The sequence below is a fragment of the Malaclemys terrapin genome, chromosome 4 (genome assembly GCF_027887155.1).
Source record: "Malaclemys terrapin pileata isolate rMalTer1 chromosome 4, rMalTer1.hap1, whole genome shotgun sequence".
Taxonomy (NCBI): Eukaryota; Metazoa; Chordata; order Testudines; family Emydidae; genus Malaclemys; species Malaclemys terrapin.
This window is the reverse complement of record NC_071508.1, coordinates 90,360,792-90,387,396: the sequence shown is the minus strand read 5'-3', so window position 1 is coordinate 90,387,396 and position 26,605 is coordinate 90,360,792. Positions and strand designations below refer to the sequence as shown.

The following is a 26,605-nucleotide window of genomic DNA, read 5'->3' as shown; positions in this document are numbered from 1 at the left end:
ACACCCGCCAGCGCGGCTGCGGGCCTGTCACACACAGCATGGCGAGGGGGCGTGGCCTCGCCCCCCCTAGCGTGAGCAACGCGTGGGCGGAGCTTCCTGCGCGAGGGCGGGCGCGCGGCAGGTTTAGAGGCGAAGGCGGCGATGGCCTGTTCGAACCCTTGGGACCCGGCGCAGCCCACGGCCGCGGGGCTGGTGCTGGCCAAGTGCCTGGCGGCGGGTGTGGTGACCCAGGTAAGGAGCGGCGGGGCCGGGCTATGGCTCCTCCCCCGGGGAACCGCGCGGCCCTTCCGGGAACGCGCCCGTGGGGGACCCTCGCGCCCGGGAGAGCAGCTGCTGTGCCGCCTCCCCGCTTTCCAGCTGCGGGTGTCCGGCCTCCCCGTTCGGGCGCCGACCGCCACCGTCAGCGCCCCGAGTAGGAGCCATCTCAACAGCGGGCAGCGTAGCAGGCTCTGCCCGGCCGGCTGGATGATAGACACTCTCCAGGCTGGAGCAGGCCCCCCTCTGGCATGGTTGTTCCCCATTCCCTAAAGAGCATTCTAGCCAGTGCTTAATTTGTGGAAGGACTCAAGTCCTTGCGCCTCTAGGCTTGGCCGTTCATAGCCCCAGCACCTCTGGGCTTGCTGTATTAGTTATGAATGTAAAAAATTGCTTGAGCTCCCGCACCTCTTGCATTACAAATTAAGCACTGATTACACTCCGGATTGCCTGTGGCCAAGGTAGACGCCTGCTCTAAAAAAAACGGATTGCTATTACAGGCTTTGGGAGAGCTAACTTTAGTTAGGTTTCAGAGTAGCAGCAGTGTTAGTCTGTATCTGCAAAAAGAAGAACAGGAGTACTTGTGGCACCTTAGAGACTAACAAATTTATTAGAGCATAAGCTTTTCGTGGACTACAGCCCACTTCTTCGGATGCATATAGAATGGAACATATATTGAGGAGATATATACACACACATACAGAGAGCATATGCTCTCTGTATGTGTGTATATATATCTCCTCAATATATGTTCCACTCTATATGCATCCGAAGAAGTGGGCTGTAGTCCACGAAAAGCTTATGCTCTAACTTTAGTTAGACTTTGTTCTGTAGTTCTTGATCTTCTTTAGCTCCTTAGATCTTTTTTAAAATAAAAATTAATGTTTTTCAGCTGCCGAGTTAGAACACACTTCTCACTGTGGTTGTCTGCTGTGCCCCCGGGTATTTGCTTCTTCTGGATGACTTTCTGCTACTAGGGTTTCAGATTACACAATGAGTGTCAACAGAAGGTGCTAGATTTAAATGGGCAGCATTGATTCTGCTCTTGGAACTTGGGGATAAAGTGTAAAAGTTCCGTTTATTCCTGTATCTGTACTGTCAAAATAGTCTAATAGAACTATGCCTCCACTTTCAAGTACTCCTGTTAAATTTCATCTTCCTATCAGTCCTGTACAGAAAGTCATGTTGACAGATCCTTGCACAGAGGTTCATGTTCAGGGTCACTATTTGTAGCTAAGGCCCTTTGTTTTCAGTTTTTACAAAAACATTCCTGGCTTTTACAAAAGCTATTGCATATGTTTTTCCAATTTTCACCTGAATTTTGGACCATTTGAATACATAGACTAATTTATTTTAACAATCAATATTTCCAAGTGTAAATGTGAGGCTGTCTGTTAAAGTAAGACAATTGTAGTGGAAGATACACATAGGTGTGTACATACTGTTAATGTACAGTTCATGAAATAAACTACAGCATTAAACTGCTTTTACTTTAAATACTTTTACTTTTCTCTTTGTTCCTTTTTTCTGTTCTCCCTTCCCCCAATATTAACCCTGATATTTTCCTAGAAAACTGAAGTTAATTTTGCACAGATTTTCACCTGTGTGTTTATTTTTTTGTAATAAACACTGATACATTTTTGGGAAATTTTAAACAAAAAACAAAGGGCCTTGTTTGTAGCATAATCTTGCCTGTTGCATAAGTCCTTTCACAATCACTTTATTGAATTATTTTTATTATTTGACTTATAATAGCACCTGGAAACTCCAACCAAGTTGGGGGCCCTACTGCACTAAGAGCTGTGCAGATAGTAGAGACCATCCCTAAAGAGCTTAGCCCTTGTCTATACTACAAACTTATGTTGGTATAACTGTTGCTCAGGAATGTGGAAAATCCACACCCCTCAGTGACAGAGTTATACCAACCTAACCCTTGGTGCAGGCAGCGCTATATCCATGGAAGGGCTTCTCCTCTCCTCAGCCTCTCTGGGAACTGGAGTACCTATGCTGACAGGAGAAGGTCTCCTGTCAGCATAGTAGTGTCTTCACTAAGCACCACAGTGGTAGAGCTGCACTGGTGCTGCTGTAGCACTGTAAGTGTAGACAAGCCCTTGCAATCAGACTGAGTATTCTTGGTGGTTGACCCAAGGTTGTGGAATGAACTCCCCACAGGAACTGCAGACCATCCCAAACCTTACCACCTTTCACACCTTGCAAGAAACATTTCTCTGACCTTGTCATCTCTAATACAAACACAGAGGTGTGTGTGAATGTGAATATATAAATTCAAAAGGGAACACAGCATACACTTCTTCCCCTGGGAGAGAAAATGAAAGAACAAACCTGTGACACATTAGTCACATTACTTAATACACTCCTGGAAGTCGCTCAGATGCTATGGTGAAGAGCATGGTATAAGAAATCATATAGAATAGAATCTAAATAGACAAGAAAGACAAAAGGAGGAAGGGGAAACGGAGATATTGAGAGATGAAGTGCTTTGCCCAAGGTGATGCAGCACATCAGTGGCATAGCTGGAATTGAACTCTGGTCTCCTGATTCAGTGCCTTATCCACTAGCCATGCTACTTCCTAGTACATTGGTTGGGGGCGGGTGAGGGGGGCTTAGTTATTTTTTCCCCTTAAAGTACTATGTGTGTCTTCAAATAAGATGCTATTTATCATAAATCCATGTTTATGCTGATAGAAACAATGTTAAAATTGAAATGGAGGAGAAGAGAGAAATCCCTCCCGGCTGTGCCTGATTAATTTCATTCAATTTTGGATGTTAACTGTCCATGCCAGGGATGACTGTATCCCTTCCTCTTGTTTATACTTCTAAAGAGTAAATTCCTGTCTTTAAATCTATGCCATTGGAATGCACCTAAACAACAAATCTTTAAGGAGGGTGCTCCCAGACTCTTCTATAAGGACTTTGTCTTTGGAGAAGTTTTATTTTTGTAAGCCCATTTTTGTCCTTCTGAAATGTTTCCTCAGCTGCCTATGCAAGATTTATGTTTCCCAAATCATTAATGTTAGGAGAAACTTAATGCAACACCTAGAAAGACACTACCAGTTGCACTAATGTTCTTGCTAACCTTGAAAATGTTCTAATTGCTTGTGACTTCTTATTGCTACTGACCCGGTACCACCCTCTCTTGTTGTTCCTTAATAGGAGATGCTGGATTTATCTGCTAAACAAGACCGTTGCTTTGTGCACCTCACCGAGGTGGAGAAAATTGCAGACATCCGAGCTGAAATAAACCAGGTAAATCCATCAGTACAAGGGTGCATATTTCTATATGATGGGTAAGACAACATACTAACTGCTCGTGACCTTTGCACTGCCCCCTCCATGTAGAAAGCATATTTTTATGCTGTGTTTTTACCATTATATAGTAGAAAACATAAAGCAGGCTGGAGAAGAAAAAGAATATGTAAAATATAATGGCAGGTGGTGTTAATTTGTAATTTAGTTTTTAACGGTAGCTTTGTCACAATTTAATGAATTATCACAAAGGAAAGAGAGACACATATATCAAATTCCTTTCTTTCGTAATAACTGCAAAGATGCAACCCGTTGTATCTGGTGAACAAACTTTTTATCTAAATCTTCTTGAAGAAACTGGGGAAACAGATCTGAACAGCTGTTCTCCTTAGATCAGCAAACAACTATTGTTTTTTCATGAGCTGTTGTATTTATAGGCAACCGGACCACTTCCACTTTAACAAGATAAGGGCTTGTCTACACAGGGAGCTATTCTTGGTTAGCTCCATGTGTGGATACTTTTATTCTGGAATAAGAGTGCCTTATTCTGAATTACTTTAGTCCTTTTTGGGTGTGGTTTAAAATAATTCAGAATAAGACTCTCTATCCACACAGAGTTAATCTTAAAATAATCTTCTTTACATTCACACCCTACCTTATTCTGGATTAATTTTCATGTGTATACATCCCCTAACAGTACCTTTCTTACAGTTCCATTCTTTAGGCTCCCACTACTATCTAAACTGGCTGTTAGATTTAAGTTCTATGAGATGTATTCTGAATTTCTCTGTTATTGCTATTGTCTGGTGATAATGCTTACCTACTGAATTATCCAATGCATACATTAACATTGGCAAAGTCCATGCCATCAAACAGCATTGCAGACAGTGAAATGCCCATTGGCTTAGCTGAAGAAGAGGTTAGACCAGTGGTTCTCAACCTATTTACACTTGTGACCGCCTGGCTCACATACTGCAATTAATATCTAGGAATTAAACCTGAAAACTGGTACAACTGGTACAATATGCAGCAGTCCATCTGTTTAGTAACACAGGGCATGAGAAGACATTAACCACATTCTGGACTGGCTCCCCATTGAATAAATCAAATTAAAGGTCTGTCCAAGATCACCCCTATGACAGCAGCTGTGTTCCCCTGGAGCCAGGGAATTGTTTGCCACTAGGGAGAGACTTGTGAGTGTGAGCGCCTACTTTTGTAGGAACTGGATTTAGACAATGGAACTCATTCCCAGAAGAAATAAAAATGATCACAAGCTTCACTGCATTAAGAACAAAATGCAAAACTCAGCTCTTCATGCACACATACTCAACACAACCATACAAACTAATCTGTTTTTAAAAAGTTTCTTAGACATGGAAGGATGAATGTGGTATTCTTATTTTGAATACATACATGCTGAGGAGGTGGGGAATATCCACAGGTATATAGGTAAATAGAAACTAAACTGTATGAAAATCAAGTGTAGCTGTTTTTTATGCCTTTTGTAGAAGAGCCTGGAAACCGAAATCCTGGGACTGGAAAAGGAAACTGCAGATATTGCTCACCCATACTTCCTGAGTAAGTGGTTTTGTTCAGGGGAACAATTATTAGTTTTAGGCTCTTTGACCTGGACGTCATCAAATGTGTTTCACCTTCATTGAGTTCCCTGTTTCTCATCACCGCCATTGCACTTGTCATCCACTGGTGGGTAGTGGCCCATGAGGCTATGATGGGTGATCAGCCAATAAAGAGTGCTAGCACAGCAATGCAACTAGAACCCTCCATGTCACTAGTGACCATGTGCATATTCTTTGTGGTATTCCACTTAATAGCTTGGACCCCAGGGGGCAGAAGTTCTGGGAGCATTCATAAGCGATTGTGCCTCAGCAGTGCTGCATATAAACCTGTTGTTTTCCAAATAAGTCAACAGATGTATGTACTTTTTTCATATGTAATGTCACTCAGAAGAACTTTTGGGATTTTATTTTGGTAAGTTGGGGGGAATGGATTAATTCCCTCAGTATTTCTCCACTTCTTTGCTTTGTCTTTATAGGTCTTTTCTTCTTGTCCACCACAACATAACCCTGAAGGAAATTCTTATTACTAAAATACTGTAGGGTGCAGGTGTAAGTCATATAGGGATTTTTAGATGGAGCTACCAGATCCCTTAAAACCATGCTTGTTAGTAAAGTGATACCTTTTTAAGGAGTACATGTGCTGAGCCTCTTTGGAACATATCCTAGTACTACTTCCTAAATCATTCAACAGAGACTAGTCTTGTTACTGCTGTTCTTCCAGAGCCTGAGCCCATCACTTGCACAGTGAAAAACTACTGGAAAACCTGAGTCAACTGCAATCCAGAATGAGTTTCTGCTCTTGCTCCATTGGTCAAACAATTTCCAGTCAGCATTCCTTTGATATTTACCTCTATTGTGTAGCTCAGAAATGCCAAGCTCTGCAAATTATGAATAAGCACTTGGAAGCAGTGCTGAAAGAGAAGAGGACTCTCCGGCAGAGGTTAATGAAGCCCTTGTGTCAAGAGAATTTGCCTATTGAAGCCATATTCCACAGGTGAGTTCTTAGAAAATAGCTCTTAGCATGTAGCCTGCACATGTATTCATGTCCAAATAAGCTACTTTTGCCTGACAATCACTCCTGGTAGGGGGAGCACAACTGTGGTATCAAAAAGTTGCTGAAGTAAACTCATGCTGCTAGTCCATGTGATGGGTTGCACCTCCCCCCCCATCCCACTGTCTGGGATGCCACCTGATGTACTGGGGTTTCACTGAGCCCGCCTGCTCCACTAGCCTGGACTCCCTCTCCCTGTTTTCCTGAATTAGGCTCTCTGGCCTCTGGCAGCGTGCATGCGTGCACACACGCTGTAGAATCACACAGTCTGCAAGCAGCTCTCTATGGGAAGATTCAGCTAGGAAATTGCCCAGCACTCAAATGCACACCCCCTTTGGGGAGTAAACCCAAAATAATATTGTTTTGCATGGTATAGAAAAGTCTGCACAGCGCAAGCTCATAAAAATTCATTCTCTCCGTCAATGTGGAGAGAGAGCTGCACAGCTTCCCTCCTTCCCCCCCCCTTCCCCAGATATGAATTGCACAAACTGGATTATGTTATAAACAAGAAAAAAGTTTATTATCTATAAAAGGTACATTTTAAGTGATTTAAAGGGATAGCAAACAGAACAAAGCAGATTACTAAGCAGATAAAACAAAACACACATACTAAGCTTAAGATATTGGACTAGTTGCAAGAAGTAATTTCTCACCCTACATTTTTATTTTGGGCAGGTTGCCGAAATTCTTGAAGGTTAGCTACCTTGCCTGCAGCTTAAATCTTCAGGTGTCTTATTCACAGACCAGATCCCTTTTCCAGCCTGGGTTTAGTACTCCTCCCCCTTTCCCTTTGTCCTTGTTCCTTAGGTGTTTCCAGTAGTCATCCTGGATGGGGATTCAGAGAAGAGTGAACCAAGATCAACTTGCTCTCCAGCCTTAAATAAGATTTACATAAGGCAGGAATCTTTTGTTTCCCAGTCTTGACCTCCCCTTCCTTTTAGTGGAAATGTACTAGAAGTCCAAGATGGTGTTCAGTACCAGATGACATGACCTAGTAGTGTCACAGCAATGCCTCTCGGGAAGGAGAGAGATTAGTATCTTCCCAATCTTATTGTTTCTGGCTGATGGCCTGTTGTCTGGTGGGTGTTTCCTAAGTACACACCCAGTTGTAATTGTTACATAGTCAATATTCATAACTTTAGATACAGAATTGATACATCCATACCGATTGGATAATCACCAGGTGCATAACTGGTTGGAAAATGGTTCCCAGAGAGTAATCAGTGGGTCAGAGTGGTGCTGGAAGGGCATATTGAGTGGGGTTCCGCAGGGATCTGTTCTGGGTCCAGTTCTGTTCAATATCTTCATCAGTGATGTAGATAATGGCATAGAGAATACACTTATAAAGTTTGCGGACGATGTCAAATTGGGAGGGGTTGCAAGTGCCTTGGACGATAGGATTAAAATTCAAAATGACTGGACAAACTGGAGAAATGGTCTGAAGTAAATAGAATGAAATTCAATAAGGACAGATGCCATAGGCGTTGACTCCGTGGGTGCTGCGGGGCTGGAGCACCCCTGGGGAAAAATTAGCAGGTGCTCTGCACCCACCGGCAGCCAACCTCCCCCACCCCCTCCTTGCCGCCTCCTCCCCTGAGCGCGCTGCATCCCCGCTCTCCCCCCCCCCCCATGCTTCCTGCCTGCCACCTAACAGCTGTTTGGCGGCGCTTACGACTTTCCAGGAGGGAGGGGGAGGAGTGGGGACGCGGCGCACTTGGGGGAGAAGGCGATATAGAGGTGTGGCAGAGGCGGGGACTTGGGGGAAGAGGGTGGAAGTGGGGCGGGGTGAGAGTGGGGCAGGGCCAGGAGTGAGCGGGGGGTGGGGTCGAGCACCCACAAGGCAGAGGGGAAGTCAGCACCTATGACAAATGCAAAGTACTCCACTTAGGAAGGAACAATCAGTTGCACACATACAAAATGGGAAATGACTGCCTAGGAAGAAGTATTGCAGAAAGGGATCTGGGGATCATAGTGGATCACAAGCTAAATATGAGTCAACAGTGTAACGCTGTTGCAAAAAAAGCAAAATCATTTTGGGATGTATTAGGAGGAATATTGTAAGCAAGACACAAGAAGTAATTCTTCCGCTCTATTCCACGCTGATTAGTCCTCAACTGGAGTATTGTCTAGTTCTGGGCGCCACATTTCAGGAAAGATGTGGACAAATTGGAAAAAGTGTAGAGAAGACAACAAATTATCAAAGGTCTCGATAACATGACCTATGAGGGAAGATTGAAAAAAATTAGGTTTGTTTAGTCTGGAGAAGAGATGACTGAGTGGGGACATAAGTTTTCAAGTACATAAAAGGTTGTTACAAGGAGGAGGGAGAAAAATTGTTCTTCTTAACCCCTGAGGTTAGGACAAGAAGCAATGGGCTCAAATTGCAACAAGGGAGGTTTAGGTTGGACATCAGGAAAAACTTCCTAACTGTCAGAGTGGTTAAGGACTGGAATAAATTGCCTAGGGAGGTGATGGAATCTCCATCATTAGTGATTTTTAAGAGCAGGTTGGACAAAGCTGTCAGGGATGGTCTAGATAATACTTAGTCCTACCTTGAATGCAGGGGACTGGACCAGATGACCTCTCAAGATCCCTTCCAGTTCTATGATTCAGTACATTATAATCTTTTAATGATACCTTACTAGACCCATCTTTCATAAAATGTATCTTATTCCATATCCCTACCATAAGCTTATTTCCATAAAGAATATATGGGGTGTAATGTCTCAGTCCAATCCACAGAAACTCTTTTATATACACACATGCAGCAATTTTTCCAGTGTTTTTTGTTTTGGACCGCCTTATTGGAGACATTGTCAGTAATGAGCTATATGGTGAAAACTTAGAAATGTCAAGTACATTATTATTCTAGAGAGGCCACAAAATGCTAGAAAACTGGTTTAGAAAGTATTTTTAAAAGACCCATTTATGAAAATTTAATCTATTAAATGAAACCACTCAAACTTTCATAAAAATCATGTATGGACCACTTTAAGTTGTGAGTTTGGGAAGGAAGAATTTTGTTGTTTGTTCCAAAGTGCAATGGAATAAGACCTCAGTTTAACTGCATTTTTCAAAATAGTATTAGCAATATAGTTGACTAGTTTCTCCATAATGTAGCAGCTGGCAGTAGGCTGCTCTTAGCTAATGCTAGTTGACTTGAGACTTGATCTGAACCAATCTGAAGAACAGTATTGGTGGTATACAGCAGTAACTGAATAACCTTAACCAGGATAACAAGGAGTCTGGTGGCACCTTAAAGACTAACAGATTTATTTGGGCATAAGCTTTCGTGAGTAAAAACCTCACTTCTTCTATGCCCTTGTTGTTTTTGTAGATACAGACTAACACGGCTACCCTCTGATACTTAACCAGGATAACTCCCATATCTGAGAGATTTATTTTGAGCTATAGGTAACAATTATTCTATGCATTACTGAGAAGGATGGAGGCGGGGGTGGGGTGGAATTGATAGTAACAGAACTACTTCTAAAAGCTAGCAATTCACTTTGGGGGGGGGGGGGGAGTTTGTCACTGTAAAAGACACAAAGATAGTAATGTCTCTGTCATATGGTGATTGGTCCCTTTAAGAGCCTTATAAATTAAATAAATTAATGGAGATATCCCATCTCCTAGAACTGGAAGGGACCTTGAAAGGTCATCGAGTCCAGCCCCCTGCCTTCACTAGCAGGACCAAGTACTGATTTTGCCCCAGATCCCTAAGTGGCCTCCTCAAGGATTGAACTCACAACCCTGGGTTTAGCAGGCCAATGCTCAAACCACTGAGCTATCCCCTCCCCCTCTTATGAAAGAGCTGAGTGAGATCAGACTGAGGTGGAACCACGTGGTTTGGGCAGGTTCCAGTGGAAGGCCCTCAGTCAGGGTTTGCAGGAGACTAGGTACTCCAAAGGAACCTATGTGAGGGCCCAATGCTATATACCAGAGCAGGGAAGGACACAGAAAAGCCGTACAGGAGCTGAGAATGGTACTATAAGGGAACCAGCTGCGGGAGGGGCGGGGGGGGGGGTTGAGAGCTCTATTCCAGAGCCAGAAAGACTCTCAAAGGCAGCCCAGATGGGCTGGGAACGTGGCCCAAAGGGAGCATTGAAGAGAAGTCCCCGAAGAGCAGAAGAACCTTCTTGTTTGTTGGGACTTCTCACTTGGATTTTTGCTATTTTGGAAGGGGTTAAAGTTGTTTGTGACTTGACCGGAGATCTAAGCCACATGTCCAGCACAGAGCAGTGTGTGGAGTGGGAGAAGACCCTCACTGAGGAAGGGAGTGCCAGCATTGTCTTGTTTGACCAGCAGGGGTACTGTGGGGTGGCCATGTCCCATGACACTCTTGCACACTGAACCTTTGTGCATGTGTTCTGACTTTCCTCCAGCAGATCACATAACAGCTTTTCTTGTACCTTTCAAACAGATGTTTAAATTCTGGGTTTATATAACACTTCTCCAAAACCAAATAACACTCTAGTGAAGTACCAAGTCTCCTTTCTTCTGTGGAGCTTGTTCACCATCCACACATGAATAAGCCCATTGATATATGGTATGTATTCTTCGTAACTAGCCCTGTCTTTCACTGACATGTATTTAATTTACTGAGTGCCATCAAAGAGAGCATTTGCTGACAAGCAAAGATGATGGTGATGCTCCTGCAGCCTATGCCCTCATTCAATTGTATTGTTTCTGCTGAGATTTCCTCTCCAGGCAGGCGGTCAGGAATTCCCACAATTATTGTGGAAGGGGTTTAGAGGAAAAAGTCAAGGAAAGACAGGAACAAGAGGCTTAAGATTAAATTGTGCATCATTTTGAACAGCCTGTTTCTGGATTTCTTCCCAAATTAAAGGTATGTAGCAGAGTTATTGACATTAGCAGTGGTCTTCATTGAGAAACTGGAAAGCCACTTGCAGACCATAAAGAGCATCCCTCAGATACCCCTGACCATGAAAAACATGGTGAGTAGTGAAGATGGTTCCCTTTCCTATCCTCTGTAATGCTCTTCCCCTCAAAATGCAACATTTAATTATTTAACCCACCTTTTAGTATCTCCTAACTTCTGAAACTCCCATCTTGTATTCCAGGACAATGCTCTGGCAAAAATTAACTTGCTTGTGACAGAGACTGAAGAGCTGGCAGAGCAGATACTGAGGTGGAGAGAACTGCAAAAAGGAATCCATTATGACAACTCCAAGATCACTAACGAATCAGATTCTAGCTTCAGAATTTAGTTCCACCATAAAACATCTTATTTGTGCCGAAGGAAAGATGACCAGTTGAAAGTTCTGTTTTTTACCAGTCCTGTGTGATAGTGGCAGTATATGTGTACCTTAGTCTAACTAGAGACTTTATGGTCGGATATCTCCCCTGTTCTAGAAGGGATATTTTAGTTGGCAACGAGTGACGATTAAAATTGGACAATGATCTGTAAATGACAAAACTTATTGTTTAGGTGTAATTCCTCTTTGGAGTGTCCTGATATGTTCACACATACCTCCTTGAAGCAATCAGAGGGAGCTGTCATACATACATTTAAAGCTGGAATGCAAAAGGTCTGTTGCAGTATGGCTGGCTAAAGCACATGATGTAAAGACTAAGCTTGTTTCTGCAAGTATTTTGAGATCATATACTAGATTTTCTTTGGAAGTATAGGAATTTTAAAAAATATATAGTAGACTATAAAATGGGAGACTTAAGCTTTTATATGCAATTTTTATTACAAAAGAGACAAAACTACAGTAGCACAATCTGGAGGAATAATTCAATGCTCCCTCATTTTCAAAGCAGCTTCTGTCAAATGCTTTGAAAGTGGAGGAAGGTACCTATGAGATCCAGCTTTCTCTTGAAGGAGAGTGTTCCTAGTGCCTCCCACAAAATACTCAGTTAATCCATAACAAGTTGTTCTTTAATGATTATTTAATTTCTTGTCTATATAATAAGATTCCAAGAATTTCATTCTCAAGCCTAAAATTTTACTTTGTCAGTATAAAGCAGTTGAACCACCTAGAAGTGTGGTTGAGGGTTCGTTATGTTCAGAATATCCCCAGATTTGAATAATCAGTGGGATTTGCTGTCTGTTGCCATCCAGTTTTTAATTTCTCAGCCATTTTGACTTTACGAATTACACCTCTACTACAGCAACACATGGTGTAGCACCTAGGGTTCCCAATCATGGCCCAAGACCCCTTTGTACATTCTGTACAAACCCAGAACAAAAAAAATCGCAAAGAACTTACAAACTAAGGAAGATCTGACAATCTTTGATTCTTGCAAAGTTACAAACATGTTTGTGCTTCCGGTAACTTAAACTTTCCAGTATATATGCCACTCTTCCCTCCAGTTCTTTAAAGGTGTTGTCAGCGGAGCTCTGCAGCAAATATGTGACTGCTAGGTCTTCAGTTCTTCTGTAGGGCTCACCCTCTGCACAGAATGTAAAACTTAACCAGCTGTAGCTCAGATGAACATCTAGGTATTCCATTTGATTTGTTGTCTGCCACTGTGCCCCTCTTTTTTTTTTTTTTTTTTTTTTTTTTTTAAGGATTCTGTTTGAAAGATTAGAGCAATGCATTTGAAAGTATCATTTCCACCATTCAGATTTCACCTTCAAAAGGTGCTTAGTTTGAAACTCCTAGACATCTGAAAGGCAGTTAAGCATTGTGCAGGTGCAATTTGCCTTGTCACTGGTCTTGTCCTCACTAGTAATAAAGGAATATAGTAGATTGGAAAAACAGATTTTTAGCCTTGTAGAGTGAAACCTCCTATTTACCTCCAGAATCAGCCCAATTAACGCTAGCATCCTCTTCTCCACCTACTCCTGGGGGAATTTTGTGCCACTGCACGTGCTCAGAAGTCATGCCCCCTGTAGATTTCTTTCCTTCCCTGCAGAAAAATGACTTTCTGACAGGGAAGCTGCAAAAGCAGTGACGCATAACTCCCTAGCGGGGCAGGTACATCATTTCAGGCATCCGGAGCAGCCAGCAAAGAGGTAAATCACCACGGGGCTGGGGACACCCCCATCCACTGGCTCCTACCCTGAGCTGAGATCAGCTGCTAGTCCTGGCTGAGCTGGAGGCAGGAGAGGATGGGACTTCCTCTTCCCCTGCAAGGAGTGTCTGGGGCTGTGTCGGACCCACCCCCAGAAACCTCCCCCCCACCTGCAGGAAGCTCAGCATCCTCCCCTGCTTCCTCCACAGCTGTGGGGGGAGGGGTCACTGTACAGGAAGCTACTCCTCCATATACCCAACCCACATGCACATGGACCTCCCATATCCAGACACCCCTGCCAAGTCTCACCTGGTACATCCAGAACCCCCATAACCCTCCATACCCAAACCCCACCCCACTCATCCTCAACCCCTGCCTCTAGAACCCCCCTGCACCCAAACCCCCTGCCTCTGGACACCCCGCACCCAGGCCACCCCTGACTGAGCTCCCTGCACTCAAACCTCCACTCTCATGAGCCCCCCTGCACCACCCTGAGCTGCCACATCCAGAACCCCATGCCACTGACCCCTAACTAGCTGCACCCAGACCCCCACCCCACCAAGCCCCACTCCCCCAGCACCAAAACCCCCCGGCTGAGCCCCCCATACCCATCTGCTGAGCCCCTCCCACCTTCACCTGGAAACCCCTGCAGAGTCCCATTGCACCTGGAACCCCCCCCCCCATGAGCCTCTATTCATCTAGGGACCCCCCACACCGAGCTGCCTGCACCCAGATTGTCCCCCACAAAATCCTCTCACCCCACACCTGGATCCCTCTACACTGAGCCCCTCCACACTTGAGTTCAGCCTGCCTGCCCCATACCTGGCACAGAGGGGAGTGTTTCTGGGGCAGGCCCAGGCCTTGTTTTGTGTCAGCGTCAGGTGCAGCCTCAACAGTGAGTCCATGTCCTGGGGGTGGGGAGGCTGCAGAGTGATCCCCCACCTTCGTGCAGCCAGTGGCCTGTGCTCCCCACTGCCATGCTGGAGCCTCTGCATTTATTTATTGACAAATAAAACTTGCAGAATTTTTAAACTAAGGGGGGGGGGGGGGAAGCTGATTGCTGCAGAGGAGCATGTGGATCAGACAGAGACTTCTCTTAGAGGAGAACCTATTGATAGAGATTCTCTAGGTTTTAGTCAGGAGGAGAGGATGGAAGAGGATAAAGTATGGGCCGGACCAGAGGAGAAACATTCACATAAAAAAGAATCTGACACATCAGAAAAGGGTAGACAAATAAACAGTGACAAGTTTTTAAAGTGCTTGTACACAAATGGTAGAAGTCTAAATAATAAGATGGGTGAACTAGAGTGACTCATGTTAAAGGAGGATATTGATATAATAGGCATCACAGAAACCTGATGGAGTGGGGATAATCAATGGGACACAATCATTCTGGGGTACAAAATACATCGGAAGGACAGAACAGGTCATGTGGGGTGGGAGAGGGGAGTGGCACTATATGTAAAAGAAAATGTAGAATCAAATGAAGTAAAAATCTTAAATTAATCCACATGTTCCATAGAACCTCTCTGGATAGTAATTCCATGCTCTAATAAGAATGTAACAGTAGGGATCTATTCTTGACCACGTGACCAGACAAGTGATAGTGACGATGAAATGCTAAGGGAGATTAGAGAGGTTATCAAAATGGTGTGCTATTTATATATTTTCCTCCTGTTGGAATTAATATTTGAAATTATTAATATTGATATGGGAAATCACCAAATACTAATTTAACCATAAATTCCTTTATTAAATCCAAAGGCTAAAATGTACTTATTCAATTGCTCTAAAAGTGCCTAAAAAGCCTAAATAATAAGCAATTTACTACTCCCAAACAGTAACAAAACTCCTACAAGCATTTGATCAAGATATGTACAAACTGGCTAAACCTAGGGATGCTTAGATCCGTATTGGCTGGCTCCAATGGTGTCTGGCATGTATTAGCAATGAACCGTTTAAGTGTTTACTTTTTTATATCCTTTAACAAACAAGTGATGTCATTGCCAATTACTGACTTCAGCTAAAAAACAATTTGAGACAGGTCACCCTTATTTCCAGTCTTAATCCAGATAAGATTTATAACTTCCTTTCTTCCCAAGGCCTGTCCTTTCCTCCTTCTTGCTGCCCAATAGCTTTCCATTGCACCTAGATTCACACAGTCTCTAACACTAGTTAGTTTGTGGGTTGGGAAGGGCCATATTGACTCATTTTAAGACATTCCTTTTGTCTTATCTAAAATCATCTGCAATCACCCCTATTGGTCAGAGGTCTTCTTTGTAGAAACTTCCCCTTATCTCACTATTCTTTGAACAAGACATCCTTCCTACTTCATTCCTTCTGGCCTTGTAATTTATAATTTTCAAGGCCTTCCATCTACTTGCTAGTCAGGACCTTTGTTTACAACACATATATATTTCCTCACCAAACTAAGATAGCTCTACAAAAACAACAAGGAGTCTGGTGGCACCTTAAAGACTAATAGATTTATTTGGGCTTAAGCTTTCGTGGGTAAAAACCTCACTTCTTCAGATGCATAGAGTGAAAGTTACAGAACTAAGATAACTAATTATTTAATTTCATATTTAATATTTATCCTACACCTCCTGTCCATGTTGTTGTTAGTTTGTACGTGTAAAGTGCTTTGAATTTATAAAGCTCCATGTGGTGTTACCTCACATAGCTTATTAAGTGAGAAATAAACTGGGGATGCACATTAGTAGAAGAGGTGTATAATTGCAATATACTAAATTAGTTTTTAAAGAACAGTATCACCAAGTATTTAGCCTCTTCTCATATTATAGAGTAACAATTAGAAGTGTAAGCAGAGTCAGGATGAGCTCTACCCTGACATCTGGTGGTGAATTGTGGCGAGTGTGGAAAAGAACTTCAAGGGCTGATCTTGTTTGTATAGGCACACCCACCCCGCCTAGCATGAGCCCAGGGCAGCCCAAAATGGTCACTTTGGCTGCTGTGTGATCCCCAGTTTCTCTGTTATTGGGGCAGGAGGAATAAAGTGTTGTTACCCTGATTATGTGAATCAAGGACAATGTAACTGTTTTATGACAGAGGGTCTCATCATCACCTAAGAAGCATTCGCTAGACAAGGAACATGGGTTCCAAAACCCAGTGAATTGAGAGAGGTTGGGGGCAGGTATGTGCCCCCTCTTAAGGGTCTGGAACACCAATTGCACTACTCCCCCTCTCTCCACTGTTGAATAGCAGAGCTAAATTTGCTTCCATTAGGAGTCTAGCTAGAGATTGCTGAGCTGAATTCACTTTGGGCCAATGGTGCACCAGCACTGGGGCTCCCCTACTACAAGCTGAAATTGCTAAAGTTGCTGAGCTGAGATCACTGAGTGCTGTGTTAACTAGTGGGGGAGCCTAAGCAGCTGGCAGAGTGGAGCAGTCTGCGGAACAGTGAGCTGAGCAGGTTGCTGGAGCTGTTCATGGGATGGCTGGTGGAGTGGAGTGGAGTGGCGAGCCGAGCAGTTTGTGGGATGATTGGAGCGGCCCACAGAATGCAGAGCAGAGCAGTTTATGGGGACAGGAAGAGGAAGAGGAGCGGAGCCATTCGTGGTGAAGGCTGCAGCAGAACTTCACAGAGAGGTGGGGCAGTCAGCCTCGGACCATGTAAGGTGCCCCGTGTGTGCAAACCCCCCCCCCCATTTCCACCCAGGCTGGGGGGGTGGGTAAAAGCTCTGTAGATAAACTTTTGAACTCTGGGGCGGCACTGACCAGGGACAGAGACTTTTGGGTTGTTGGACTTTGGGGTGATTGGACTTAAGACCCTGGGGGGAAAAGGACACTGTCAAACTTACTTGGAGGTTGGTCTTTTGCTCATGGTTTGTGTTATGAATCCTGTTTGTGGTGTTTCCCCAACATAATGCCTCATTGTTTCCCTCCTTTATTAAAAGGCTTTTGCTACACTCAGACTCTGTGCTTGCAAGAGGGGAAGTATTGCCTCCTAGAGGCACCTGGGGGGTGGTATGTAATTGTGCCAGGTCACCGGTTTTGCATTGCGTTATTGAAACGGAACCCCTAGACATTGAACCTGGCCCTTGTTGCTGCCAACTCAGAGGGGCAGAAGGGTTACAGAAGTAATCATAGTTTAATGACTATTCATGGATTAACTGAGATGGAAAAAGCATGCTGACTAAGATTCCATAAGGAACAGATGACTTGGAGATAGAACTTTTTTCTTTACAAAATAATTATCATGCTGCATTACAATTAGAATAATAAATCCTTTTTTACTCTGTTTTATGACTAGCATAAATAGAGATTATGTTAACATTGTCCCTGGATATCACTAGTAGGAGATGCCTAACTATGATGAGCTTTATAATATATTATTTCACCCCTTTTGATGTTGGATAAATGGATTACATCTTTAAGGTGTGATCAACACGTGCAGAAGAACCTAAAGCTAATAGTAGATTATTTGTTCCAGAAATTGCCACATTAGAGTAGGAGAAATAGAACTGACCTAATCCCCCTAAGATATCACAATGACATCTCCATGTTTACAACCTGACCCCGAATTCCACTGTACAGTCACCAGTCTGTTGCAAGTGGACCCAATCACTGGGTCCCATATGCTTTCATGACAACTGGGTTTGGGTCTGGTCTAGTCACTGTTGCTAGATCTGAAACAGTAGGGAACACTCCCATGCTCAGACATCTTGTATGACACTCTTCTTTAGGATGTGGGGCACTGCCAACTAGTCACACTAGACTCCAAAATCAATGTCTGAGACCTTCCAAGGTGCTTCCCCTGAGCTCCATTTAGACTGTGGGCACTCAGGGCGTTTAGTTTAACCTCTTTGGAGACAACATGCCAGAAGGCAAAGATTAGTGCCTTAGTAAAGGAATTTCTTAATCACAGTAACAATACTCTTAAAGCACTTGAGAGTCACAGCTCTTTGAAAACAAGAAATGTCTTGAGATGCATCCTCCCCATGTCTGATCTCACCCCTTTTGTGAGTTTGAAGTTTGTTACCATTTGAGCCTGGGCAGAGTCCCCCCTTCTCTGAAAGTCCTTCTTCTTTTGGTGATGGTCAGATACATCTGCATAAAGCAGAGCCCTGCTCTTAAATAGGGTGTCTCCTTTGTGTTATGTGCTTAGATGAGAAGCTCTAGCCTCCCCACACCCCCTCTTCCAATATTGCCATGTTTTCCCCATCTATGGGGTCCCTGTGTAGAAAATTGTTGTTTGGCAGAAGTAGGCCAGCGATTGAGAGGCAGTCAAAGTTGATGGCTCCAGATTGCTGTCTTGATGGCATCTCAGTGATAGTCCTTCAGTGAGGTCAAGCATGTTTCCTGGGCAACAGAGCTGTCTGGTATGCAGTACAATAGGTTGACTGAGGGCTTGTGTTCAACACATAGTACAAACTGGAGTTCATAATTAAATACAGACCTATCCCACTCTGTCACATGAGGCTCAGAATCCTTCATGGCAAATCAGATTCTTTCTTTTATTCAGCTTGTTTGTGCTTTTATTATTATTATTATTTTATTTGTTTTAAACAAACTGCATGAATTATTAAATCAAACCCCTTAATTTCTTGAAAGTCAGCCACTAGGTGGCTCAAGACCACAGATATTTCATTCTTCCAGAGCTGTTAACTGCCAGTAAATATACTGTATCCTGCAGAAATACACAAACTACATGGAAACATTTATACAATTTAAAAATAAAACCAGAAAAAATTTAGAAGTCAGGTGGTCCATAGGTGAATAATAGTGAATGTGTTCAGATCCAAATCTAAGGAAGTTGCTTGTTATAGCTGGTCCACCACAGAATAAAATGGTTAAAATCCTGAAGTGTCTATGTAGCTGTTATTCATAGATAGTACCAGTGTACTGTAAATGTGATTTTGGCAGGAAGGGCAGCTATAATTAGAATTGTTCAAATTATTGGTTAATAAATTTTCAAATTGGTTGCAAACAGAAGATAATTTCTGCTAATGTATTAATTACTTTTAAGTATTCACCAGTGTTCAACCTATGGGTTATTCATAAAGTATTAATTTAAACTATTCCCTATTCATGTGGTGTGAATTGTCACCCAGCTACATTGTATGTATTGGTCCATGACTAGATGGCAGAAATTTAAAACAGAATGACAAACAGCTGGCTCCAAAATGTTCTGGTTAGTGCAGTAATACACTGGTTCACATCTGAACAGGAGTATTAATATTAGCCATCTCCAAGCATTCTCAATTCTCAGCTTTAATCAAATGTTTGAACATGCCTGAATTAAACAGTACTTTGGAATTTGAGAACAGTTTTGCAGTACTCAACTAGTTCTAGCTGTGATATAATAATTTGAGCATAGAACATGAGAAGGTATGTATTCTGTCTTAACTACTTTCAAAGGAGATGTAAAACCAAGGTCCTGACAACTTATAGCCACTAAAAGGCCCATGGAACTGCTTCCAAGGGTGGGGGTGATAACTTCTCAATCATGGCCAAATTCCATGTCTGTCTGCTACAATTTCCCCAGCAATTTTAACTGGATACAGTGTTCTTAGTTTTCATTTACAGTTCTAAACTGTTGTGTAGAGTGCATGTTTTGCACTGTTCAATAACTGCATCTCACTCCAGCTAGATTTTGGTGATGGGTAATGTGAGCTCTTTGTCCCTTAACTCTATCTCAGAGCAATTTGTGAGGCTTAATAACGGTAATATTTTGCACTTAGCACTTTTTATCCTTGCATCTAAAAAAAACCCACCTTCTTCACAAGGGTGGATAATTATTTCCATTTTACAGCTGAGGAAACTGAAGTAGAATAGATAGAAGAGACTTACCTAAAGTTGAGCACAATGTCAGTTGTAGAGCTGGGAAAGAACCTGTATCTCCTGTCTCCTATCAGATGGCCTACACTGTCTCCCTGCAATTACATAAGCACAGGTGGAGATCCCCTGTGCTTGTGCAGAATCTCCATTGAAGTCAGTGGTTTTCTATATAGGCACAGGGGTCCATGTGTCCACATCTCATTGTATGATTGAAGTCTTAAACCCCACAGTGTGTCTGTGAGATAGGTAAGCATCATAGCTATTTCATAGGTGAGGAAAGAGGCACAAGCGGGGAAATCCTGGCCCCCTTGAAGTCAATGAGGTCAGGATTTCACTCAACATTTGTGACTTTCCCTACGGTCACACATGCAGTCTGTAGCATATACAGGAACAGAATCCAAATGTCTTGTCTTGCAGACCTGTGCCACAATCTCAGGACTGTCCTTTGCGTCTGCTGTTTCTTTCTGTATTGATGCTTTAGCTAGAAGTTTAGGCTAAATTGATTTGCTGTACTTCATCCTTATTCTGAATGTCTTGAAAACAGCCATGGGCTGTCCTTCATTTACTATAATTATTTTATTTGTAAACAATTAAAAAACCATTAAATGTCTACTTTCATGCCTCAAACAGTTAAATCAGTTATTTTCCCAGTTTATTATTGGATATGGGACAATAAGTCATTGAATAGTATAGCTGCATTGTCCCATTTGTCATCAGCATTGACATAAAAAGAACAGGAGTACTTGTGGCACCTTAGAATGGAATATATGGAACATATATTGAGGAGATATATATACATATACAGAGAGCATGAAAATGTGGCAGTTGTCTATGCATCCGAAGAAGTGGGCTGTAGCCCATGAAAGCTTATGCTCAAATAAATTTGTTAGTCTCTAAGGTGCCACAAGTACTCCTGTTCTTTTTGCAGATATAGACTAACACGGCTGCTACTCTGAAACCTAGCATTGACATACTAATTCATTGTTTTGATAACTCAAGGATACTGGAGAGAGAGGTAGCAGCAAATATTTGTGGACAGCAAGTTTTACAACTCTAGTTTGGATGATAATCCAGAAACACCTGTTGAACCTATGTGACAGACCCATAAGCCTCTAAAGCCAATTGTTTGTATTATGATCTTACTTTTTCAGTATGTTAAACACATTTTTAGGAGGTGCTTTGTTAGCAGCTTGTGGCAGTGTGCCTGGGACAGAAGCTTCAATGAGAGAACACTCCCCCTTTTACAATACAAATAAGACTGTAATTTAGTTAAATGACAAAATGCATGAATAACATGGTTAAACTGAATAAAATAACATCCTTATAATTTGCAATAAGTACATAAGTGATGGCAATCATTGGAAAGGCAGAGATGACATTAACTTGGAATCTCAGCCCAATGCTCCTAGAGCAAAATTTTGAATAGGAAAATCAGGGAAAAAATTCATTAAGAGAATTACTGACTCCTTAGACAGATTATATATGCATCCGAAGAAGTGGGCTGTAGTCCACGAAAGCTTATGCTCTAATAAATTTGTTAGTCTCTAAGGTGCCACAAGTACTCCTGTTCTTTTTGCGGATACAGACTAACATGGCTGCTACTCTGAAACCTGTATAAAGAGGAATTGCCATACCAGAATAGACTAATGGTCTAGCTACTCCTGAATCCTATCTCAAAAAGTGACCAATGACAGATGCTCTGTATCCCCATAATAATGCAGGTAATTGTGATGACCTAGGACATTTTCTTCCTGATTTCAGCTGGGGTTAAAAGAAAACCTAAAATGCCGAAATTTACATTAATGGAATACTTTGGTTGAGGCTGAAATCTCACATAGAATTGCAAAGTTATATTCCCCACAATAATTGATGCATGTATCAAGGCTAGGATTTTTAAAGAAGTTAGATGCCCAAGTAAATTCCACTCGCCCTTGCAGTCATGCCTACAAAAAAACTTGACAACAGTTAGGCTACTGGTGTGCTGAGGCCACTGGCAATCATACTGACCCCTGTCTCTTGTATGCTTAGATTGTAAACTACTTGGGGCTGGGACTTTGTTTCAGAGTAGCAGCCGTGTTAGTCTGTATCCGCAAAAAGAACAGGAGTACTTGTGGCACCTTAGAGACTAACAAATTTAAATTTGTTAGTTTCTAAGGTGCCACAAGTACTCCTGTTCTTTTTGTTTTGTGTTTGTATAGTAACTAGCACCATGGGTCCTGATCCATGATTAGGATATCTCATTACTATGGTAATACAAATAATAAAAATAAAAGGAGTTGGATACTTAACTCAATTAAGTTCCTTTAAGAATCCTATCCTAAAGAATTAAATAAATGCAAAGAATGCTCTGAGGACCATAACTTGGCTCCCCCTGACTTTCTTTATTTAATCCCAGTGTTGAGGACTTTTTAAAATGTAACTGCTAGAAAAGGGACTGTGAACATGGCATCTTGTTCACAGTCCCTTATAATAGCCTTATACATGACCTGAAGAAGAACTCTGGGGTTGTCTACACCATGCAGCTTTAAAAGTCAGCATGTGTAAACACTCTGTTGGTACTTTGTTGGCAGTTTTGCAGACAAAATACTTCCAGCCTCGACAACTTTGCAGTGTAGACATACCCTCTGTATAAACTCAAAAGCTGTCCCCCTGACCAACAGCATTTAGTCCATTAAAAATATTACGCGTTTCTCTTATAAATGCACAGGCAGATACAGGATTAGGTTGGTATTTTTAATTTCTAAATGGAACCAATAGAGAGACAAAGGTAGGTGAGATAATCTCTTTTATTGGACCAACATCTGTTGGTGAAAGACAAAGCTTTCCAGCCTACAGAGCTCTTCTTTCAGGTCTGTCTGGGAAACATATTCAGAGCATCACAGGTAAACTCAAGGTGGAACAGATTGTTTAGCAAAATAGTTAACACATATTTCAAGGGACCATTCAAAGTGAAGTGGCCCATTAACACCCCGCCAATTGTAGGTGGAAAAGTTAGGGGAGAAGGCAGTTGGAGGGCGGGTGGTTAGGGGGATATGGAACAAATGTTATGTGGAGGACAATGAAGAATAATTATGGAATACTCAGATGCCATTGTTATAGTGTCACTTGTCTGATCACCACACTTCGAATTGTTATGCAGCAGTAGCTGCCTGTTACAAACTGTTGCTGGGAGAGGCAGACATACAATCAGTGCTGGTGCTAGCTCACTGGGGGCCCTAAACACGACTATTCTGTCCCACCCCCAACACATGCTAATACCGGACGCCCTTCAGCTGTTCAGGGCCTAAGCAATTACAGTACTTAATCTGCTTATGTCTGGTGCCCGCTCTGCATACAATTGCCTATGGTAGCAGGGAGGTCTGTAGCAATCCGAAATGTGTACAGGTGCTAGCAGCCTTGGTGTCCTGTCCACGATTCACCCCTCACAATACATAAGCGGACCTGTTCTCACACGCAGCGTGATCACTGCCACAGCAGGTACAGGTCGCCAGCAAGAACAGCAGGGTCATAAAAGACCTGCCTGGAAACGAAAGCCGTAGCCCCTGCGGTGGAAAGGCACTTGCCAGCGAGGCCTGGCCCACCTCCCCACGCCATCGAGCCGCAGCGCCTGGTTTATTTTATACCCACACGCAGCGGCACGGTTCATGCAGTCCTGTGCAGTGGGCCCCGGGGAATCCCCGCTCCGACCTCGGCAAGAACCATGGGCGGGGCTGCGCTAGCCAGTGACGGAGGGGACCGGCCCAGCTGCCCTTGTTTTCCCATCGCTCTCAACAGCGGCCACACAACGCCCCAGCCTTGTCCCGCTCGGGGCAGGGGAAGCCGAGCTCGCCCCGCCCCGCCTCATCTCCTGCCCCGGGGCGGGACGCGCGAGGTCCCTCCCGCGCGGGGGCTGCGCTGGGCGGCGGGACCGCGCCCGCCAATCCTATGGCTCTGGGGACAGCGGGGAGCCCCGGTAGCCAAGGAGCAGCGAGAGCGCGGGGTGGCCGGCTGGCCGCGGGCAGCGATGTGACCCGGGGCGCGGGCGGCGGCGGCGGCGGTGTCTCCCCCTCGGGGCTGAGGCGGGACATGGCGAATGTCAAGGTGGCCGTTCGGGTTCGGCCTCTGAGCAAAAGGTACTGGGGGCTCAGGGGCTGTGGGGCTGGGCTGGACTCCGGGTGCACCGCGGGCGCCCCAGGGCGGTGCTGGGGCTGGGCTGCACGCGTGAGCCGCGGCATTGTACCTGTCACAAGCAGGTGTGCTCTACGTGGGCATTGCGTGGGTGGCCCGTCTGTCCTCAGTGTTCTCTAACGGGGTAAGCCTCGGCCGTACTACTTGTACCGGCGGAGACCGATTGGGGCCCCGTACCAAGGGGAGAGATTTGTCGGAGGCACTTCAGCCGTGTAGGTGTGTACGCTATGTCTCTCTGTGTGTGTATGCATAGGTGTGTGTTTGTGTGCTGCTTAAGTGCTTACGAACAGTGGATGTATATGGTGTGTGTACGTATCTATACACAGTACTGTATAAATAGCAGAGTGAAGCAACCATATAGATCCAACAAGTTAAGAAGGGTCCACGGGGAAGCATGAGAGTGTTTGAGAGATACTGTGCAACTGAATGTCCAAATAATACTGCTTGAGGCTGGTAGGAAGGGGGATGATGAGTTGGAAGGTGAAGGTGGAGTCCATTTCTTCCACTCCCCCCCGCTGTCTTCTTCCCTGGCTGTAAAGCCCTGCTAGCCAGTCCAACTCATGAAATGCGTGTCCCGCCCCTCCCGTTTATATGTGCTGTATTGTATTTCTTTTCCGTTGTACTGTTTGCTAGTTATCCAGTGACATGGCAGCTCGGTAGCTTTTCTGGTTTTTGGAACTTTGAGGATGTGAACAGATAAATCACTGATATTTTATATTCAGTATGGGTAGTGGCTGAAGGGGCAGTATTAGACTATGATTCATTTGCTTGTGTCTGAAGAAAAGAAATCCGTTTTTGAAAAGTTTCATGTAAGGCGACAAGGAAGATGACTGAAATAGCCCTGTTCAGATCACCAGGTCCCTGAAGGTCGTCTTAAACAAACAAACAAAAAGTGTTGCTGTTTATTTGACTTGTTCCCAACAGAAATGGGGCAATTGTCAGTCTCTGTAAGACGCCTCCCTCTTCCATTCCTTCCCCCCACCCCGCTTTGTTGTTGCTCTCCTCCCGCATCCCCCCAGGCTGAAGCCGGATGTTCAGAATGTCACTCGTTCCCTAGGGCTTGTTTGCTTCCAGAAGAATTCTTATAACCTCACTCAATACTGTGATTGCAAGTTCGTTTCCCACAAACGTGAAGATGCTGTAGTTAGAACAGATTCTAACGTGACCTATGTGTATAATACACTGTATAATCAAAACCATGTGTACTGTGGACATTTTGGGAGGAGGGGAAAGAGAGCAAGAAAGCACTGAAGCTGTGTGAAGTATGGGTGGCTGGTAACTTACTCTGTGTCAGAGGAAGGGGGAAAAGCAATATAGCATAGCAGAAAAATGGAAAAGTGCCATGAGCTCCCTCTCTGAGCTCCCTCTCTTTGTTTTGATGCTTTTTTTTTTAACTTGTCTTTCATGTTGTCTCTTGGCTTCATTGACTTGCAATAAATAACCCTTTTATGTTGTAGACAAGATGTTTCTGGAAGAGTTTCCCATCCTGAGAACTAATCCATTCATTTTACCAACAATATAGTAATACATCTTGCACGCTTAAATTCATGGAAGTGTTGCCATGGCCTTGATAAATTTCATTTGAGTTTATAACTTAATTAACTTGCTCTCAATTTCAGCTAATGCAAAAGAAAGTCCTTTCTCTACATCAGTGATGTTTGAGGGAGGGGAAAGGTAGGTAAAAATAAGATTTGATGAACAAAACCACTAACCCAGGAACCTATCCTTGTAACAAACCCCGATGCCAACTCTGTCCACATATCTATTCAAGTGACATCATCATAGGACCTAATCACATCAGCCATACCATCAGGGGCTCGTTCACCTGCACATCTACCAATGTGATCTATGCCATCATGTGCCAGCAATGCCCCTCTGCCATGTACATTGGCCAAACCGGACAGTCTCTACGCAAAAGAATTAATGGACACAAATCTGACATCAGGAATCAAAATACTCAAAAACCAGTGGGAGAACACTTTAACCTGTCTGGTCATTCAGTGACAGACCTGCGGGTGGCTATATTACAACAGAAAAACTTCAAAAACAGACTCCAAAGAGAGACTACAGAGCTAGAATTGATATGCAAACTAGACACAATCAACTCCGGTTTGAATAAGGACTGGGAATGGCTGAGCCATTACAAACGTTGACTATCTCCCCTTGTAAGTACTCTCACACTTCTTATCACACTGTCTGTACTCGGCTAGCTTGATTATCACTTCAAAAGTTTGTTTTTTTTTTTTTTTTCCTCTTAATTAATTGGCCTCTCAGAGTTGGTAAGACAACTCCCACCTGTTTATGCTCTCTGTATGTGTGTATATATATCTCCTCATTATATGTTCCATTCTATATGCATCCGAAGAAGTGGGCTGTAGTCCACGAAAGCTTATGCTCTAATAAATTTGTTAGTCTCTAAGGTGCCACAAGTACTCCTGTTCTTCTTTTAATAAGATTTGAATAAAACAAGTTTAGCAGTTTTTGTTTAAGTTGTAAGTCTGTG

The 26,605-nt window shown here is 43.4% G+C and overlaps 2 protein-coding genes across 2 annotated transcripts in view; both read left to right on the top strand.

Annotated features, from left to right (window-relative positions):
• Nucleotides 1–82: 82 nt before the first annotated feature.
• HAUS2 (HAUS augmin like complex subunit 2) lies at nt 83–20,547 on the top strand. The gene is made up of 6 exons (XM_054027135.1): nt 83–231; nt 3,430–3,522; nt 5,031–5,100; nt 5,961–6,093; nt 11,000–11,108; nt 11,235–20,547. Exons 1-6 carry the CDS (start codon nt 142–144, stop codon nt 11,379–11,381), a joined length of 642 nt encoding a protein of 213 aa, XP_053883110.1. The 5' UTR covers nt 83–141; the 3' UTR covers nt 11,382–20,547.
• Nucleotides 20,548–23,920: 3,373 nt separating this feature from the next.
• Nucleotides 23,921–26,605, top strand: part of LOC128836249 (stAR-related lipid transfer protein 9-like) — a 164,268-nt gene continuing 161,583 nt past the window's right edge. Inside the window, exon 1 of the mRNA XM_054026341.1 lies at nt 23,921–24,047. Coding sequence (XP_053882316.1) covers nt 24,001–24,047 — 47 coding nt within the window. The 5' untranslated portion in view covers nt 23,921–24,000. The remainder of the gene's footprint in view (nt 24,048–26,605) is intronic.

Excerpts from the sequence above, each read along its gene's own strand:
- HAUS2 (XM_054027135.1), top strand. The coding sequence starts at position 142 with ATGGCCTGTTCGAACCCTTGGGACCCGGCGCAGCCCACGGCCGCGGGG. Across the intron at positions 3,523-5,030 it reads TCCGAGCTGAAATAAACCAG|AAGAGCCTGGAAACCGAAAT; the intron begins GTAAATCCATCA and ends TGCCTTTTGTAG. Across the intron at positions 6,094-10,999 it reads ATTGAAGCCATATTCCACAG|GTATGTAGCAGAGTTATTGA; the intron begins GTGAGTTCTTAG and ends CCCAAATTAAAG.